The sequence below is a fragment of the Tiliqua scincoides genome, chromosome 3, assembly GCF_035046505.1.
Source record: "Tiliqua scincoides isolate rTilSci1 chromosome 3, rTilSci1.hap2, whole genome shotgun sequence".
Classification (NCBI taxonomy): domain Eukaryota; kingdom Metazoa; phylum Chordata; class Lepidosauria; order Squamata; family Scincidae; genus Tiliqua; species Tiliqua scincoides.
In genome coordinates, this window is record NC_089823.1 from 77,952,635 (window position 1) to 77,972,810 (window position 20,176).

The 20,176-nt window shown below is 42.4% G+C and overlaps 1 protein-coding gene across 3 annotated transcripts in view; it reads left to right on the forward strand.

Annotated features, from left to right (window-relative positions):
• PHKA2 (phosphorylase kinase regulatory subunit alpha 2) overlaps window positions 1-20,176 on the forward strand; it is an 83,682-nt gene that overhangs the window by 34,838 nt on the left and 28,668 nt on the right. For all 3 annotated transcript variants that reach the window (XR_010794155.1, XM_066622135.1, XM_066622136.1), the window contains exons 17-26: window positions 921-1,065; window positions 1,712-1,790; window positions 3,256-3,422; window positions 5,843-6,016; window positions 7,741-7,829; window positions 13,178-13,311; window positions 14,078-14,234; window positions 17,342-17,421; window positions 17,994-18,072; window positions 18,616-18,745. Coding sequence is in view for 2 of the 3 variants with exons in the window: in XM_066622135.1 (XP_066478232.1) it covers window positions 921-1,065; window positions 1,712-1,790; window positions 3,256-3,422; window positions 5,843-6,016; window positions 7,741-7,829; window positions 13,178-13,311; window positions 14,078-14,234; window positions 17,342-17,421; window positions 17,994-18,072; window positions 18,616-18,745 (1,234 nt within the window). In the remaining variant the exon portion in view is untranslated. The remainder of the gene's footprint in view (window positions 1-920; window positions 1,066-1,711; window positions 1,791-3,255; window positions 3,423-5,842; window positions 6,017-7,740; window positions 7,830-13,177; window positions 13,312-14,077; window positions 14,235-17,341; window positions 17,422-17,993; window positions 18,073-18,615; window positions 18,746-20,176) is intronic.

Here is a 20,176-nt window from a genome sequence, read left to right on the forward strand (position 1 = left end):
TAACTGGTGAGTAACCTTCCTTCATCAGTCTTTATGCTCCAGGCAGATGATACTGATTTTGACCGTAATCTAACACAGAGTCCTGGTACACATGTTCAGTTCAGTCATTGCTGAAATAGCATGGTGCTATACAACCCCTCCCTTCTACCACTCCAGCCACCCATATGAACCATCCCTCCATATAAGTGCCTGATTTGAGGAGGCTGGTTCACCTAACTTCTTCTTCTCCTTTTTTTTATTTTTAAAGTGAAGAAAATCCATAGGAAGCTTCTTTCTACTGATTTTGACCATGAGTCCATCTGGATCAGTAGTGTCTGAGCTGATGGGAAGTAGTTCTTTTGGTTTCAGGCAGGGGGTCTTACCTAGGGATGCCAGGAATTGAACTGGGGACCTATTACATGCAAAGTAAAATGTTCTTCCACTGAGCTATGTGAACTTGGCTTCTGCATGATTGAATGCTTGCAGGGAGCCTAGTTCACACTAGAGATCTGTTTGTAGAGATGTGTTAATTCAATTCTACTGTGCTATTTCAGCACTTGCCTCTGCTGAAGATATGAACTAGGGTAGAGGTTAGCACATTTCAGACCATGAAGATGAATGTACTTGATCATCCTTAACACTTTTTGGGATTGTGGCTTTTATGTTTGGGGTCATAAATTTTCATGGCATACCTATGTCAAACAAGCACTCAGAAATTTTTCTTATATTGTCAAAGGTACATGTGAAGTATGCATAGATGGCTCAGACAATCATAGATGAATGACTGATCCTTCAATTTATTGCACAAATTGCATTGGAACAACCTTACTGACCATTAGGTTATGATGCTTTTGACCAGATCACATATTTAAGGTCATGATGTCCAACTTATTGAGAAAGAAATGCATCAACACTTCATTTCAACTTGCTCTGCCTTTCAGTTTACAGATCAGCATCATTTTTACCTGGCTTTAGACAATCGAATGATTGTGGAGATGATCCGAACAGAGCTGGCTTATCTTACTTCCTGTTGGAGAATGACAGGAAGACCAACCCTCGCTTTCCCAATCACCAATACAATGCTAAGTCAGTAATGTGTTGCCTTAAATAGTAGCTTTTCCTTTTTTATATTTATATTTCTCCCAGTAGATGTAGAAATTACATGGGGGGGGGGGTTAGAAAATCCTAAATAGGCTCAAAATGAGTTTTATTTCCTGTAGAGTTGAATCGTATCATGGCTTTTATGTGTGCAGGTGTCTTGTGGGGCAATGTAGAGCATTATTTAAATATAAATGTTGAATATCACAAAGATTATGTTCTTCATGTTTCACTGTAAAAGCACTTTTGTCTAACTCGGGCCTCTAAATCTAGCAGTGCAATCCTGTGCATTCCTACTCATAAGTAAGTCCCATTGTATTTAATTGAGACTACTCCCAGGAAAATGTGCATAGGAATGCAGCCTATGTGAACTAACAGCAGCAGTTCCCTTAAACTGGGATTTCTGTATCTCATATGCTGCAGATAGCTATTCTGTTTTCTGCAGCTGCTTCTGTGAATATCTTTAGCCTGCATTTTACGGACAGCTGCATAGTTCACCTAATAAGAGTAAAGACAAAAATCCCCACAGAATTCATGTAAAAACCAAAGAATACCTAATGGATTTCGCACCGAAATAAGAATAAAGTAGCCTATTGTCAAGATGTACAGTTATTTTTGTTTCTTTTTTTTTAAGCTGTGGATGGCTCTGACATTGATCCAGCAATTCTTGCCACTGTACGAAAACTTGGAGATGGATACTTTGGAGGGGCTAGGTAAGTTGAAGGCAAAGCATTCCTCTCCTGTTGCCTTGTGTAAAGGCTGCAAGACTTTTTGGTCACATGTACTTTTTGTTGAGTTTGACTGTTAGTCTGTTCTGCAAGATTTCATTATTGTGATTAGAGGCCAGTGCTTCTATACATGCTTGGTTGTATGTATTTTAGAGCACAATCCTAAGATTGTGCTGGGCCAGCACTAATCCCTAGCACCGGCCCAGGAGGGTCGCAAGCATGCCATAAAGCATTTTTGCGCCTCCTCTGAAGTCAGCTGTTCCAGCAGACGGAGGTGCACTTGCACACAGTTGCCTCTGTGGCAATGGAATAGGATAAGTCCACACTGGCTGAACTTGGTCGATGTGGGGGCCTGGGGGGCAAGCCTGTGGGCAAGTAGCAGGAGAGCAGGGGGTAGCGTCAGGATCCGGCACTTATGCTGGAGCATGACCCTGTTCCTGGGCAGCTCAGGGCAGCTCTGGCCTACATCTCTTTAGGTGGTACAGATCTGAGTAGACCCAATAGGGCTGCAGCGACTTTTCCCAGGGTAAAGGGAAGTGATTCCCCTTGCCCTCAGCTGAGCTACTTTCAGCCCCAAACACGTGCTGGATACGGGGCAGGCATGCTGGCCTCCCTGTTCCAGCACCAGTTAGAATTGCACTGTTAGAGTTGTTGCTGAATTATGTTTTAGTTCTGCAATTTTTAAAAAATATCTTTTATTTCATTTGACTACAAGACAAATGGTGTGAATAAATGAAGTTAGTTAAGTAAAAAATCTTGGGAAATAGTTTGGATTAAATTCTTCTAACTATTACAGCTTGGAAACAGTGACCAGTGTCATCAATTTCTTGATAAAGGCTGCTTTCTTTTACTTCATATACATGTGGCCAATTTTGACATTGATACACATGTTGAGCTGCCTTCATACCTTTATGAAACATTTTGGAGCACATGTGCTCATGTTTCATAGGAAAGCAAACATGTAAAGGAGTTGCAAGGAGTTGCAAGTGGAGTTGAAGTTTCCCATTCCTGTTTTGAAATATTATCATAGTCCTAACAAATTAGAACTGCATTTCTGGACTAGGCCAAAGGTTCATCTAGCCCAGCAGTTGGTCTTCAACAGTAGCCTGTCAGTGGACTCTGGCACTTCATAAGCAGCTAATGATGGTGATGGCTTCTTATTTGCCTCCAGCATTTAGTATCATTGTTCCTAATTATAGAGAGCATTTGGTTGTCATAGTTAAACCTTATCTGCCCAATGTTGCATATATGCAACAGGGACCATGGACCAGGCAAAACTAATAGACTTCTCCTTCCCAATTATGTTTAACCTCAGTAGTAGTCAGAAACACAACAGTCTAGTGATTGTGGATCTTGGAGTTTCTTAGAAGTGTTTCCCCATGTTGTACAAGAAAATACATTAAAAAGAATGTGGTAACTCTTCTTCTTCATGCGATGTGTTGTCTCTTAGGGTGAAGCTGGGCAAGCTTTCAGACTTTCTTACCACTTCATTCTATACAAACCTAAGTTTTCTAGACCCAGATTGTGATGGGAAGCTATTTGATGATGAGAATGGAGGCTATTCTAGCCCTGAAAGTGGCTATGAGCTAGAAGATTATACAGATTTCTGTGTCAAAGGTGGTAATGTTTTTCACTTTCATAAATGCACTATTTTCATGTGTGGGTGTGTATATAACTGCCAAAGTACAGTAATGCTAAAGCAAAAGAGCATTTTAAAGCTAAGCACAAGAACATATTTTGAGTTGGATCACTTTAGCAGGTTTGCAACCTGTTTGGTAGAGAAGTAGTTGTATTTGTGCTGTTCAGTTCTGCAACTGATCTTGTGAACTTACTTTATTTAAGAAGGTACTTCATAAGAACAGAGTAAGAAATTAAATCTGTAGAAAAGCATTTGTACAAAACTGCCTTTTATTGAATCAGATTTGGCATATCTAGCCTAGTAGAGTCTGCTCTGACAGTAACTTACTAATGCAGCCATTTTCAACCTTTTTCAGCTCACGACACACTGACAAGGCACTATCGTTGTAAAGGCACACTACTAGTTTTTAATTACATTATTATGTTACAATTAATTTAATTAATATAACTAAGGGCACAAGCCTAACCAGGTCTACTCAGAAGTAAGTCCTATTTTGTTCAATGGGGTTTACTCTCAGGAAAGTGTGCTTGGGATTGCAGCATAATACACTGACAGCACAATTCTAACCAGGTCTATTCAGAAGTAAGTCCTATTTTGTTCAGTGGGGCTTACTCTCAGGAAAGTGTGGTTAGGATGGCAGCCTTAGATCATTACAAGACAATGAAAGAAATTCCCCAGAAGCTTGGAGAGGGAGGTGTATGTGGTTTCTGGAAAGGAAGAACAATGTTTTGAAGCAGGTCTGTTCAAACTGTTATCAACTGATATGCTCTGAGATGCCAGGAGGTGCTGGCAAAGAGAGATGAGACTGAGCATACTGGAGAAACGGGGGGGGGTGAGGGACAGTGAGGACATGTGGCTGAAAGAAGTGCAGGATTCACTGGGGTGGGGAGGGAGAGAGAGAGAGAGAGAGAATGAATGAATGGGAGGCAACTGGTTTTGAACTTTGGAAGGTGGGAAAGAGGGAGGGGTGGGGAGCGGCAGTCAGAGGGGTTAACTGCAGTATGATGGGGAGATGTGTGTGCAGGAGGGGAGGAGGTGGGGTGGGGGAGAAGAGAAAAGCATCACTTGGCTGCTCATGTATTCAAGAAAGAGTGCGACCAAGCCTCTGTACGTCTTCTCAGAAGTAAGCCCCATTATAGTCAATGGCGCTTACTCCTAGGTAAGTGTGGATAGGATTGTGACCCAGTGCACTTCCTGCCAAAGCCTTGCCAGGGGAGGCAACGCAGGCAGGGTCACTTTGGGGTATTGCTGGCAAGGAAAAGGGTTTCTCCAGGATCCTCTTCCAGCCAGCTGCTTCTGGCTCCTACCTGCTTCCACCTTCAGGCTTGCTCTCGCCACTTGCCCTTACTCTCTCCACATTCCCACCTGCTCTTCCAGGCTTCTCTAGCTGCCTAGCTGCCTGCCCAATCAGCTCGCAGGGCAGGCAAGCAGGAGTGTCCAAGCCCCTGCGCGGCTGCTCCTTTTTCTCCTGCTGCTGCACATGGGTCCAAGCAGCCACTTATCCTGCGCGAGCAGCTGCTGCCTGACTCCTTGGCCCCTTGGCACACCTGAGGCAGCCTCATGGCACACCAGTGTGCCGCGTCACAGCGGTTGAAAACCACTGGTCTAATGCAATATTTCTCAGCCTTTTTGCCTTGATATCTTTTAAATTGATATTCTAGGGATTAAAACTGGGAATTCCTGCATGCAAAACCTGCGGATGCCACTGAGATATGGCCCTTTCCCGAATACATTCTGACAGATTCTTACTTAGGACAAAAAGTTATCTGAGAATTTCTGGTGACGTTCTTGGATGATGCACAGTATCTTTCAATGTGGTAAAAAGGGAAGGATGAAAGAAGAACCAAGCAATCCTAATTAAATGAAAATGTTATATTTTTTAAGCATTTCCTTGCTGTGTACTGTATTCATGCATTTATTTGCAGTACCATTAACGAACACCAAATAGTAAAATGTCAGGTCCCTGCAGTGAGAAACTTGCTATCTAAATTTTGGCAATGGGGGTGGCAGCAACAAAGGGAAGGAAGCAAGAGATGAATTTAAGTAAATTAAGTAACATGTACTAGGCAGCAGTTGTATAAGATAGCAAGAGCCGTAGGGCAACTGCCAGCAGAGCTGGAGGAACAAAGGTCATGACTGTAAGTAGATGCAATAGCTGTGCTCTTTGGCAAGCCGCATCTCACACAGATTTTGAGCGAATCTTCAGTGCATCTTTGTTTCTAATTTCCTACCATGGTCTGACTAAGCCCATCTGTTTACCCATTCTATTTAATAGAATATTTTTTTGGCTATTTCTATAACTTAAATTGTGCTTTTTTCAAATATCAAAAAGATAATGAGGAGCAGCAGGAAGCATATTTGCATTTTCTCTTTCAAAGAGCGTTCTTTCTCTTGACAGAAAGCCAGGATGAACTGGACCAGTATATAAACAGTATGTTGCAGAGCACTGCTCTGAAATGCTTCTTGCCTCCAATTTCCAAAAGTGCCAGTTCACCCCATGTGTTTAGTGCTGCTCATTCCACCAAAGAGATACTGTCAATCATGGCCAAGACGAAGGGATTGGACGTTCCAAGTGAGTTTACACATTTTAAATGTTTCCTACCCTTTCACAGATGGAATGCCTGAAAGGCCAGATGCTGTTATTGTAAAGAAAAGTTTGAGTTATTGTGGCACTAATTATGGTTACTCTGAAATATTCCAGTGCTGTTATGACATTAATCCCACAAAGTAATGTGTCATTTTTTGGTAGATTGTTGCCACTAATACTTAAGTTCTGTAATTGAAATGAACAGTCTGACAGCATGTGCAAATTGGCCAATAGCTACCTTTTATTTTTATTTTTTGGAGTCAGTTATTGATACTAAGCTTTACCTTATGACTGCATGTAAAAAGTCAGGGAAGAGAATGCAGTCATGTAGAGATCTTCCTTTCCTCATCAATTCAGGGAGAAATGTGCACAGTTGGCTTGTAAAAGATTAAAACAAAAACAAAAACCAATCAGTGGAAAGTGAAGAAAGTGGGACAAGTTGGAATGAAGTGCGTTGTACAATGTTTGTTCCAATGGTCATTACTTGAACTGAGGGGTACTGTGGAAGGCTGGTACTTCATTTGTGAAATCCAGAATGGAGGTTGGAAGAGAACTTGATATTAAGTGCAATGCACTAGGATATACTAAGAAAAAAATCTGAATGTAGGAGTAATGTGGACGCACTTGATTTCTAGCAATGTGGCCTGTGGTAAACCAAAGCATGCTATAGATTTCTTTCTTTCTTCTTTTTTTTTTTTACTAAACTTCAGTGCAAACTGGTCTGTGTTCAAAGGACTCAGCTACACATTTCATACAAATGTGTGTCATCAGATCCCTTTTATCCCAGGAAAACCCACTTTGGAAGAAGTAGAAGAGAGTACTTCCACCTCCCTCTGCAATGTTAAGAGCAGCTCTCTTTCAAAGTAGTTTTCTTGTGTGTGTGGGGGGAGGGGGAATGACCACTGATGTTTGGTCATGTGCCTTTAATATAAACCACTTGATCCAAAGCTGCTCTTTTGCATTCCAGAATGCTGTAGTGCAGCAGTTCCCAAACTGTGCGTCCTCACCCAATTTTTGTTGAGTTGCAAAACTGACAGGGCGGGTTAGGCTATGTGCATTAAAGATTAATCAAGCTGCTACTGGGGGGGGGAGCATTGCTGCCCAAACACCATTACAGGCACAGCCCTTGGCATGTGTAAATCAGGAAGCAGCCTCTAGAAGGTTTGGGAACCACTACTCTAGTGTTTTCAGAGGGTGCCAGTGCAAGAAGTTTGTGTGAATGACAGGACAAAAATACAGATCCAAAGTTTGAGCAAGAAATAATTTGCAATAATTTTAAATATTTTAATTAAAAAATAAATAAAAAGCAGGCAGCAGCAACTTGAGCAGCACCTAAAACACTGAGAAGTGTCCTTGTAGCTTTTTTCTTTTCTCTCCATAATGTGCCAGGAAATGATCCTACTTCATACATTCTGGAGGGAAAGATGGCAACTGGCAGGAACCATCTGTTCGGGGGGGGAGGGGAACAGTCAGTGCTTCAGTGGTACTGGCAGCAAAGTAGCAGCAAAACCCCAAACTTTAAAAGAGGGAGCTGCTTGCCTTAATAAACTCTGCTCATAGAACTCTCACTGCTAGGGGCAATATTGAATACAACACTGTGTGTAGCTAGGTCCGTAATATCATTTATGCTTTAATTTGTAGAGGACTTTGAATTCTTACAACAGCTTTTCTGTGTGTTTAGAATGGCCTGATTTTTGTTTGCTTTCCAGATGTTTCAATGTCTTTACCTACAAAGGTTTTAAACACCCACCGGAAATCTCTGAACCTTGTTGACTCCCCACATCCCCTGGAAAATAAAGTAAGCTGCTTTCATGTTTAAATGCTTGTTCCCCCCCCCGCCCCAAATTACTATGCTGTCCTTCCTCCAAGGAGCTCAGGGTGGTGTACATAGTTCCTTCCTTCCCTTTGTCCTCACAACAACCCTGTGTAGTAGGTTAGGTTGGGAGAGAGTGACTGGTCCAAGGTCACATGGTTACATTTGGGAAATGCAGTTATTTATCTTTGACACAGACTTTTAAGCAGTGGAAGAAATGAACTTTATCAGTGTTGGCTATATTAGACAAATTTGTGCTCCATTTTAATTGTGCAAAATTAGAACAGTTATTGATCTAGACTTGCTCCTGCAATAATTTACTGTTCTGTATGGTCTTGAGCACAAAGAGAAGACAGAATCACATCTAAGGTGATGTGAACCCAAAATGCAGGAAAACAACAAAGGGGCATCTTGTAGAATTCTGTTCCATTTGCTGGGAAGGACATCAACTGATCAGTTCATGCAAAGTGCTTCTCTCCTGAGGCAGAAGAGTGTTAATAGATTTGCAAGCTATTAATTGCAATTGTAATTAATTTTATCCCTGGGGGCTGGGGATAAGAATAGGCCCTCAGTTTGGCTGTACTTGTCGTAAGAGGCGACTAAACAGCCACCGGGTAGATGGGACTCGTCAGCCTGGGAAGACAGCTCATCTGAGAGAAGGAAAACTCTGATCTCAAACCTCCACTGCCTTGTGGCTAGATCCAGTTATGGAAAAGGCTTCAGGAGTCAACCTTGAGGCAAAATCCGGAGCCGGAGTCCCTGAGGCAGTTCATGGCTGAACACAGTCACATTCTGGCAACTCCTGCGACGCCGCTGGAACCAACCGTATTGGCCTCTGCCTTTCCATTGGACCATTTCAGCGACGTGGAGAGGGGGGATTTGCTGCATGGGTAACAGCCTATCCTCCATACCTACTTTACCCAGGCTTCATGCACTGGAGAGGACACTATATTCCAGAACCACCATTCAGAGCGTGACACCATAGTCTTCCGAGACTGAAGGATGCCAACAATAATTGCTCTCAGACAAGTCACAGTACTAAGGATAGATACTGCAATGCTAATAGCTGTGTAGCAGATACATAATGATTCCCTAAGGCCGGGGGATTTGCATTATAGCTGCTGCTGAAGAACTGCTCAGCACATAGCTCATATATTTAGTGTGTGGAAATTAAAACAGCAGTATCCTAATTGGAGAAGTAAGACTTGAGTTTATGTTGTGACATTTCCTTGCTTTTTAGAATAAAACATTATTGTCTTTCTCACCCCTTTTTATCTAAACCCTGACCTGTTTAAAAATTCATCGAGGTGCCCCAGAGGGCCACTGCCTGTGTGGAGTGGCAAAGCATCAAGCAGGTGGTAACCACTTATGGTGTTTCATGGAGCCCCTGGAGGGGTCTCAGGAAACCCTGGGCTCCTAGGAGCACACCTTCAGAAATGATGCTCTAGTTCATCACTTGTCATTGCTAATTATTTACCTAGAATTTTCATTATGCAACAATATACACAGACCATAATTATTCTCAATTTCGTAGACCAATATAAACACAAGTACCTTTGATCCTACTAATTGGATGTGTGTTGTTGGCATCCTTCAGTCTCGGAAGACTATGGTATCGCACTCTGAATAGTGGTTCTGGAACAGAGTGTCCTTTCCAGTGTGCGAAGCCTGGGTAAAGTAGATATGGAGGATAGACTGTTACCCATGCAGCAAATCCCGCCTCTCCAGGGAGCTGAAATGGTCCAATGGAAAGGCAGAAGCCAATACATACACATCCAATGTGTATGTATATGTATGTGTGTATACATCCGCCCCCACTAATTGTCATGACTGTCCTCCAAACAACTCTGGCATGAAGATCCCCCCCCCTTATTTGGGTGGATGAGATCATAAACTGCCATGAAGATTCCCCCCCCCCTTATTAGGGTGGATGGGATCATAAACTGGCATGAAGATTCCCCCCCCCCTTTATTAGGGTGAATGGGATCATAAACTGGCATGAAGATTCCCCCTCTCTTATTAGGGTGAATGGGATCATAAACTGGATTGAATTCATTCATTCATTTTTGGTCTCTAATATACTCATTTATGTAAATTTATTCAAATTTGAAATGTAAATTAATTCTTTTTTTTCCGGCCCCCGACACAGTGTCAGAGAGATGTTGTGGCCCTCCTGCCAAAAACTTTGAGCACCTCTGGTCTATGATGATAGGGAGGAATATGGATAAGTGTGTGGGCAAAGTAGAGTGCAACAACCAGTTTTGAAATTCCTAGCCTTACTCCCTTATACAGGACATGCCTCCCTATCTGTGTATTAGGGACCTGTGATTTTATCTAACTGTGGGTTCCAGACTCTGCAGCTTCGGCTATACATGCACCCTCTGAACGCAACTAAAGCTATGCTCCGGTCGCATCTGGAGGGCCTTCTGAGGGCCAAAAACCGTCACTCTCTAACAAAAACAAAATCTCTAACAAAAACCCTTGACTTCCGACGGGCAGACTTCCCCCAAATGAGGAGGCTGGTTAGAAGGAGGTTGAAAGGGAGGGTAAAAAGAGTCCAATCTCTCCAGAGTGCATGGAGGCTGCTTAAAACAACAGTAATAGAGGCCCAGCAGAGGTGTATACCACAAAGAAAGAAGGGTTCCACTAAATCCAGGAGGGTGCCCGCATGGCTAACCAGCCAAGTTAGAGAGGCTGTGAAGGGCAAGGAAGCTTCCTTCCGTAAATGGAAGTCTTGCCCTAATGAGGAGAATAAAAAGGAACATAAACTGTGGCAAAAGAAATGTAAGAAGGTGATACTGGAGGCCAAGCGAGACTATGAGGAACACATGGCCGGCAACATTAAGGGGAATAATAAAAGCTTCTTCAAATATGTTAGAAGCAGGAAACCCGCCAGAGAAGCGGTTGGCCTGCTGGATGGTGAGGGAGGGAAAGGGGAGATAAAAGGAGACTTAGAGATGTGGCAGAGAAATTGAATGAGTTCTTTGCATCTGTCTTCACGGCAGAAGACCTCGGGCAGATACCGCTGCCCGAACGGCCCCTCCTGACTGAGGAGTTAAGTCAGATAGAGGTTAAAAGAGAAGATGTTTCAGACCTGATTGATAAATTAAAGATCAATAAGTCACTGGGCCCTGATGGCATCCACCCAAGAGTTATTAAGGAATTGAAGAATGAAGTTGCAGATCTCTTGACTAAGGTATGCAACTTGTCCCTCAAAACGGCCATGGTGCCAGAAGATTGGAGGATAGCAAATGTCACGCCTATTTTTAAAAAGGGAAAGAGGGTGGACCCGGGAAACTATAGGCCGGTCAGCCTAACATCCATACCGGGTAAGATGGTGGAATGCCTCATCAAAGATAGGATCTCAAAACACATAGATGAACAGGCCTTGCTGAGGGAGAGTCAGCATGGCTTCTGTAAGGGTAAGTCTTGCCTCACGAACCTTATAGAATTCTTTGAAAAGGTCAACAGGCATGTGGATTTGGGAGAACCCGTGGACATTATATATCTGGACTTTCAGAAGGCGTTTGACACGGTCCCTCACCAAAGGCTATTGAAAAAACTCCACAGTCAGGGAATTAGAGGACAGGTCCTCTCATGGATTGAGAACTGGTTGGAGGCCAGGAAGCAGAGAGTGGGTGTCAATGGGCAATTTTCACAATGGAGAGAGGTGAAAAGCGGTGTGCCAAGGATCTGTCCTGGGACTGGTGCTTTTCAACCTCTTCATAAATGACCTGGAGACAGGGTTGAGCAGTGAAGTGGCTAAGTTTGCAGACGACACCAAACATTTCCGAGTGGTGAAGACCAGAAGTGATTGTGAGGAGCTCCAGAAGGATCTCTCCAGACTGGCAGAATGGGCAGCAAAATGGCAGATGCGCTTCAATGTCAGTAAGTGTAAAGTCATGCACATTGGGGCAAAAAATCAAAACTTTAGATATAGGCTGACGGGTTCTGAGCTGTCTGTGACAGATCAGGAGAGAGATCTTGGAGTGGTGGTGGACAGGTCGATGAAAGTGTCGACCCAATGTGCGGCGGCAGTGAAGAAGGCCAAATCTATGCTTGGAATCATTAGGAAGGGTATTGAGAACAAAACGGCTAGTATTATAATGCCGTTGTACAAATCTATGGTAAGCCACACCTGGAGTATTATGTCCAGTTCTGGTCGCCGCATCTCAAAAAAGACATAGTGGAAATGGAAAAGGTGCAAAAGAGAGCGACTAAGATGATTATGGGGCTGGGGCACCTTCCTTATGAGGAAAGGCTACGGCGTTTGGGCCTCTTCAGCCTAGAAAAGAGACGCCTGAGGGGGGACATGATTATGCAGGGGATAGACAGAGTGGATAGGGAGATGCTCTTTACACTCTCACATAATACCAGAACCAGGGGACATCCACTAAAATTGAGTGTTGGGCGGGTTAGGACAGACAAAAGAAAATATTTCTTTACTCAGCGTGTGGTTGGTCTGTGGAACTCCTTGCCACAGGATGTGGTGATGGCATCTAGCCTAGACGCCTTTAAAAGGGGATTGGACAAGTTTCTGGAGGAAAAATCCATTACGGGGTACAAGCCATGATGTGTATGCGCAACCTCCTGATTTTAGAAATGGGTTATGTCAGAATGCCAGATGCAAGGGAGGGCACCAGGATGAGGTCTCTTGTTATCTGTTGTGCTCCCTGGGGCATTTGGTGGGCCGCTGTGAGATACAGGAAGCTGGACTAGATGGGACTATGGCCTGATCCAGTGGGGCTGTTCTTACGTTCTTATGTTCACTTCCGGTTTATAGCCGAAAATCAGAAGTGAGTATTTTTGGTTCTCTAAAAGCATTCTGAGGGCCAAGGAAGCTGCTTGTGACCTCCCTGGCCCTCAGAAGGCCTTCTAAGGGTCAAAAATCTTAGACAGTCTTGTGAGGTCTGAAAATTGTCACTTCATTTTCAGCTGAAAAATGGAAGAGATGAAGGCTTTCTGAGAACCATGGAGGTGACACATGGCCTCCCTGGCCCTCAGAAGGCCTTCCAGATGCAACTGGAGCACAATTCTGGTCACATTCAGAGGGCAACAGGATGCCTAACCTGCAGATTTGATTATCCGTGGGTTTGAGAATTTGTGGGGGTCCCCGCGGATGCTGAAACATGACTGTGTTGCATCTATGCTATCTGTTGAATAAAGTTTGCTTGAACAAAACATGAAAACTACAGAGACGCTACACTTCAAATCTTTCATTGCATTACTATTCCCCTCACATTCGCTAAATAGTAACCATTAGTTCTGCAGCAGCCTTTCATGTTCAGACCCTTTTGAGTTTTGGTCATTTGATGTTTGCCTTTGATTAACAGGACCCAGAGGCTGTTCTTCAGTTGCCCACAGACGCGCATGGTGGTTTGGATTGTGAGAAATTAGTTGGGCAGCTAAAGGAATGTCCTACTTTACATGACCAGGCAGACATATTGTACATCTTGTATCTAATAAAGTAAGTGTCTTGGTATTTTATATATTCTGGTTTTATTTTATTTTTTTTAATAAGCCCTACTATTCTAATCTTGCACCAGATTGCTGCAAGGGCACTGGTTGCAGTTTGCTTGCTTTTGGGTAGGAGTAGGGTCACAAATGCACAGGATGAGTTCATATCTTTCCATAGGCAAGTGGAAAACCTTTGCACTGTTGGACCTTGAGATTATACATTCTGACAGTAGCTGAATGGTTACATATTCACTACGTTGTATAAAAAATGTATGTTGTATAACATTATGTTATGTGTTTCCCTTTCTGTTGTTTTTTTAACACCTCCACTAAATTGTTAGAAGTGCCTGTTGCGATTTCTAGCCAAATGTTCCATATTTAATTTTGCAGAGTTGGAGCACTCTACCTGTGATAGCAGAGGACACAGTTAAAGTGGCATAGTCACTTTCTGTTTCCATCTTAGCACTAGATGCTACATTCACGCATAGTTTAGTATGAATGGAAGAAACGCGCAATTGCCTGCTTAACATTGAAGCAATTAATCATGCTCTTGACTTCATTGAATTGCTCATAATGCCTAAATCGAGAACTGCCTTGCTATGATTTTTTTCAGAGTGACTGGGGGAAGTTAAAGGTCAAAAGCCTATCAATGCAGATTCAGGTTCTCAAATGATTTTAAACATTACAGTTTTTAGTGACTTCAGTTATTTCCCCTGCCTCTCTAAGAAAAATATCCAGATATATCTTCATACTGATCATGAGTGTTTTCTTTTAAGGGGCCTTGAATGGGAAACGCAACTCTATGGGCAATGTGGAGTCACAGTACATTGTCTTCTCAATGAGCTCTACAGTAAAGCAGGCCTGCACCAAGAGTGGGGCTTGATCCGCTACATCTCTGGCATACTCAAAAAAAGAGTGGAAGTCCTTGCTGAGGTACCAAGCTAGCAGATATCTTAGCCTGTTCCATTTCCTCTCTTCAATGAAGGGGAAAAAATGCTTTAGGCTGCAATCCTATACTTACTTACTGCGGTAGGCTGCAGTCCTACTGAATTCAGTGGGACTAACTTCTGAGTAGACAGACATAATATTCTGCTGTTAGTTACTAAAGAGCATGCATATGTGTAAAGAGTGTTATGTTGCCACTCATTGCAGTTTTTAAATACACTGGGCACATGTTACCCGCAGATTCAAGATCCCCTGTCCTGAACTCACAGGGTTGGCCCCAAATGGACACTCCATCTGTCACCTCTAAAGAATGTTCTGAGCAAGGCCTTTAGGAGACCTTAGAAGGTCACTTCTTCCAGTTTTTTTTTTGGGGGGGGGGGGAACCAGAAGTGATGTTTAAAGGCCTTCCGTTTTCCCCTAGACCCAGAAGTGACATTATAAGTCTTGCTGAAGACCATGGAAGGTGCTCTGATGGCTGAGGAGGCTGCATGCGGCCTCCCTGGCCTCAAAACATCTTCTAGAGCTGTGCTCCCATTGCCTCTGGAGGATTAGAGGGCCCCTAAGACTCATGAGTTTCAGTATCTGCAGCAGGTCCTGGAACAGAACCTCCCCCCCCCCCTTGCAGATAATGTGGGATGCCCTGTATTTATATATTTATACAGCACTTTATAGAAAAGCAATGAATACTGCATGCTATAAAAATAGACTCATTTTGGAAATAAATATATGGGCCCTGATTGAGGCAGTGTGGTGTCATCCCCCCCCCCCCAAAGGCGGCTTCATTACAAGAGGGCAACATGGCATCTAAAGGATTGTAACATTTCTGTTGGGTTAATGAGTATTCCTTTAAAGCAAAAGCAGTAGTTCTTACACATTTAGCACTGGGACCCACTTTTTAGAATAATAATCTGTCAGAACCCACCAAAAGTGATGTCATGACTGGAAGTAACATCAAGTAGGAAAATTTTTTAACTATCCTAGGCTGCAATCCTACCTACACTTACCCAGGAGTAAGTCCCATTTACTATCATTGTTAAAAGAATATACAAGTAGTATAGTAGCTTGTTAAAAGTACAGATCTGTAATATTTCGCTAAATGCAGTTCCTAAAACCAGGGTAGTACCAAGTCTAAAATATTAAAAATAAAATATTGAAATGAATGGGGACCCACCTGAAATTGGCTTGCAACCCACCTAGTGAATCCCAACCTACAGTTTGAGAAACACTGCTTTAAAAAACCAGATGGAAAACTTTTCAACTGATTCCTGCAGTGAGGTTTTATTCCTCAGTAAGGTCACAGTCCAATAGCGAGTCCATTGGCTTATTTAATCAGAGCATATATCTAGCTCATATTCTGCTCTAGGGGTCTGCCTCAGTTTACCTCCACCACTTCTGGTCCCTTATGGTTTCCCTCTACCTGTGGGTATCCACTTTGGGAATCTGGAGATCCCTTGTTGGGGTGTGCCTCTGCTACTGGCTCCTAAGGCTTTCTTCGGGGTGGGTCTCCTACCTCTGGGCCCCTTTCAGGCATGGGAGTCTCAATTTGTTGCCATTGAGCCCATCCCTTTTCCTATTCTTCTTGATCCCCCCTACTGTGCCCCTGCTTAATGTGCTTTTCCCTTCCTTCCTTGGTTGTTCTGCCCTGCTTTTCTCAGTCTTCTTCTCTCTCCATCCACTCTTTTCCTCTTTTGCTCCCACCTTGCCTTTCCTTTTTATCCCTCCCCACCTTCCTCCTGCTGCTGCTTCCTGGTGGCTACCATCTTTGGCCTCTCAGGTTCATTAGTCAGTGGAACTCCTTGCCCCAGGATGTGGTGATGGCATCCAGTCTAGATGCCCTTTAAAACTGGATTGGACAGATTTCTGGAGGAAAACTCCATCACAGGTTACAAGCCATGATGGGTATGTACAGTCTGACATTAGCTGGTCGCTCATTATGAGGGCTGGGTAGGAATTTTTTTTTTCTGTCATCTGAATTGGTCATGGATGGCAGTTTTCACCTACCCCTGACTTGCAAGGGAGGGAAGGTATAGTCAGTACGTTTCATACATTAAAAATTGATCACTGTGTTTAATAAAATAGCACAAGTTCAACTCAATTGCAATTTGGTGTATTTGCTGGGGGCTGTGAGTGTAAATAGAATGCTAGATGCAGGGAGGTGGCAGCAAGATGCAAGTATCTTGTGATACTGTGTGTGCTCCCTGAGGCATCTGGAGGGCTGCTTTCAGATACAGGAAGCTCAGCTAGATGGGCCCTGGACCTGATCCAGCAGGGTAAGAAGAATGTTCAACATCTTGCATGATCCTGGAATGCAAAGTGCATCAAGACCTCAGAATAGCATTTGAGATCTCCACTCTCTAGTCATAAGTTCTTCAGTAACAGACATTGTTGTGTACAGTGAAACTCAAGCAGCCCAAGGTAGTGGTTTCCCATTCTGCAAGGAAATCTGACTATAGAAGCTGCTTTTGCAAGGGAATGCTTAATTCCCTTGCTGGACTTGAGCACACATTTATAGCCCATTCCAAAATTGTGTTGAAAAGCCTGTCTTGCCAGAGCTCCTCCTCACTAGGCCTCGTGCTTAAGGCTAATTAGTTTCCCTTGTTAAACTCACAAGTGCAGCAAGCAAAAGTCAGAGCCAAGTCACAGTTTCCAGGTAAGTCAGTTCAATCAGTCAGAGTATCCAGGCCAATGAGCCGAGTCACAGTCTGAGGTCAGATTCCAGGTAAATCGGTCAAGTCAGTCAGACTTGCCAAACCAAAGTCAGTCAGGGTTGCCAAGCCAGAGTCAGCCGGTCTCCAACCTACACTCCTTCTACAACCCACACCCCCTAGTTCCTCCAGGTGCTGTTTATATACTTCTAGGTTCCCTTTAGCCTCTAGTGCAGCATGTGCAGCATGCTTACAGCTACCACCTGGGCTTTAACCCTGCATTTTCTTAGACCAAGGGGCACTGTGGACACCACACCCTATCTCCTCCATATCTTGATATCTTCCATGATTTTGCTACATAGCCAAAACAATATTTTTGAATTTAAAAGAAAAGCAGTTCTTGGTTACTGCAGAATTAATTCACTTGGTTCTTTCTTTGTGCAACATTAGGCATGCACAGACCTTCTATCACACCAGAAGCAACTTACAGTGGGTCTGCCTCCAGAGCCTCGTGAAAAAACAATTACAGCGTAAGTGTTCATATTGGTCTCAGCCTTATTGCAGTTTGGGGGGCTTCCTTGAATGATTTGTGACTACTTGGTATCTATGCTGAAATGTTATGTTCAGAATAAATAATGTGGCTTTTTGCTGCTGTGTACTTTGATTTGGTGTATGTTGAAGTTGAAAACTGTACCGAATTTTGCAGAACTATAGAGCTGTAATTCAGGTAATGGTAAGGGAGTCATGGGTCATCTTTGCAAGATGTCTGGGCCCAGGGAAGTAGGTAGGTAAGACCTTAGTAAGATCTAAGAATAAGCAGAGTACAGGACAAAACCAAGAGGAAAGGTAACTTGAGGAGACTGATTAGTAACAGCAAGGTTGAGGTCTGATGCTGTAGGTATAACCTGAATAAATAAGACTCTGTTCTTCACCAGGTAAGTATAATAGGGTACAAAACAAGTTTTAAACAAGTCAGGACTTTATTATGGACTGTTGGATAGCTTTTCCAGGAGAAGGACAAAAATAACTGGTGAATTGTTGGTACAACTTTGAAAAAAATAATGTTCTCTCAGTCTGTAATTGACCAGTTAATTTTCTTTAGCCCTCTACCACCTGAGGAGCTGACCAAACTTATCTATGAAGCCAGTGGCCACGACATCAGCATTGCAGTTCTTACACAGGTAATATAGAAAGAGGCTTTCCTGTATCCTGAAGAAACTGATTTTTTTTCTCTCATTGACCTCATTGAGATATATTGATAATATAATTACAAGAAGGAGCTTCTGCAAGTCTCTTTCTTTCTCACTTACAAAAGGAAGAGATTTCAAAATCTCTTTATAAAATTAAAAAAAAATTTAAAAAAACATTCATATTCCTTTTAGGACAAACCAGATTGCATAAGAACCTGGGGAACCGTGATTTGTTTCACCTATAGTAAATTGAAGCAAACCAGGATCAAACTATTATTTTGATATCCTGGTTTGTTAACAGGTATAGATAGAAGAAGTCAATTTTGTGAACTTGTACGTAACCTGAAACTGAAGGTTGTTCTAAAGTGGAAGTTTAAATCTTCTTGCACACAAATGAATAGTGGAGTACAAGCTCATGACTTTAAGAGTCTTGTTCTCTTGGCACTAAAAGTTATATCTGAAGCAGGCCACTGTGTTACAAGTCTCGTAATCATGATATAGGCCTGTATAATCTATTCCTTTTCTTCCCCATAGGAAATTATGGTTTACTTGGCTATGTATGTCCGGTCGCAGCCTAATCTCTTTGCAGAGATGCTCAGACTCCGTATTGGACTCATCATTCAAGTGATGGCCACAGAATTGGCTCGCAGCTTGAATTGTTCAGGTGAGACCAGTTTTTGCTGCAACCCTGTAATGAAACACATACAGCCCACAATCTAAATCCCTACTTGTGGGGTGCCTCAAACTCAGTAAGTCCAAAACTGAACTTCTCATCTTTCCTGCCAAACCCTCCTCAACTTATACATTCTTGTTATCCAAGGACAATGGTACTCTCTACCCTGCTGAATGGGCTTGGCTTTATTTCCTTGGTCCCTTTCATTCTGCATATCTAGTCTGTTGCCAAATGTTGTTTCTTCTCCCTTTACATCTACTGAAAGAATATAGTTCTTCCTCTATATCAACTCAGCAAAAACTCTAGTTCAGGCACTGATAATCTCTTGCCTTGATTTCTATAACCTATAACCCCTATACCTCCTGCTCTCTGCTTGCATCAGTGTAGCCCATTGGAAATTTCAGTTTGACTCTGTTTTTCCTTTTGTCTTCTCTGTTCCTTCTCATTTTTGTTATCCCTTTTTAGAGCCCAAACTTTTGGAAATCATCTTTTATTTAAAAAATTCCATGTACTTTTGATGGCGTTTCCCAAACATTTAGCTATAACTGATAGCTTTTTATTACCTAACAGGTCATGCAAGAATATAAAATTATAGATATAATATTAAACTCTCTGTTTATCTGTTATACTTTTATCCTCCTGAATGTAATACCTTGAAATATATTCTGTTTAAGGGGTGACACGTGGCCTAGAATTCAGAGCATAAATGCAAGATCTCAGAGTTCTACAAACGGGTTATTATATTCATTTTGGTTTTCATTTTTAATTGCATAACAAAAACAGATCAGTGTTTGATATAAAGCTGCCACCTATCTTTAAGATCTTGCATCAGCAAAATATCTGTGGTCTTTTGTAACATAAATCATGTATATTTGTGAGAGAATTTCATAGGGTTTGAGTTCTTTCAGCTGGGAGCTTTGCTTATATATTCTTTTTGTGGAGCAGGTACACTTGTTCACTCCTGCTTTCCCTCCCATGTGCCTTCAGCAGATTTCACAAGTTTATTTTCTTAAGAATAAAATGCACAGCAAAGCAATGCAGTGAAATGGTTTGCCTTCCCAATGTGCTACTTGTCTTCTGGAAAGTGGGAAGTTGTTCCACTTTTAGGTGCATAGCAAGAAGGCCTTTAAGATATACAATGGTATTTATAGAATTCTTTATATGAACCTGAGATCTGTGACTCAGCAGTGAAAATGCTACTGTGATGTACAAAGAGGGAAAAGGGTGGTATTTGTACCCTTTGATGTAAAATAAAACCCTTTTGTACTGATAGCACACATGTGGGTTTGTCTGAGGAGAAAGCTAGAAGAAATATCCTCCTGAAAAAAAGATTGTACGTACTTTAATTAAATTGATGAGACTGAAAGCAATGCTAGTCATTAATTTGGTAAGTCAAGAAACAGTGAGGAAGCCATTCATTCA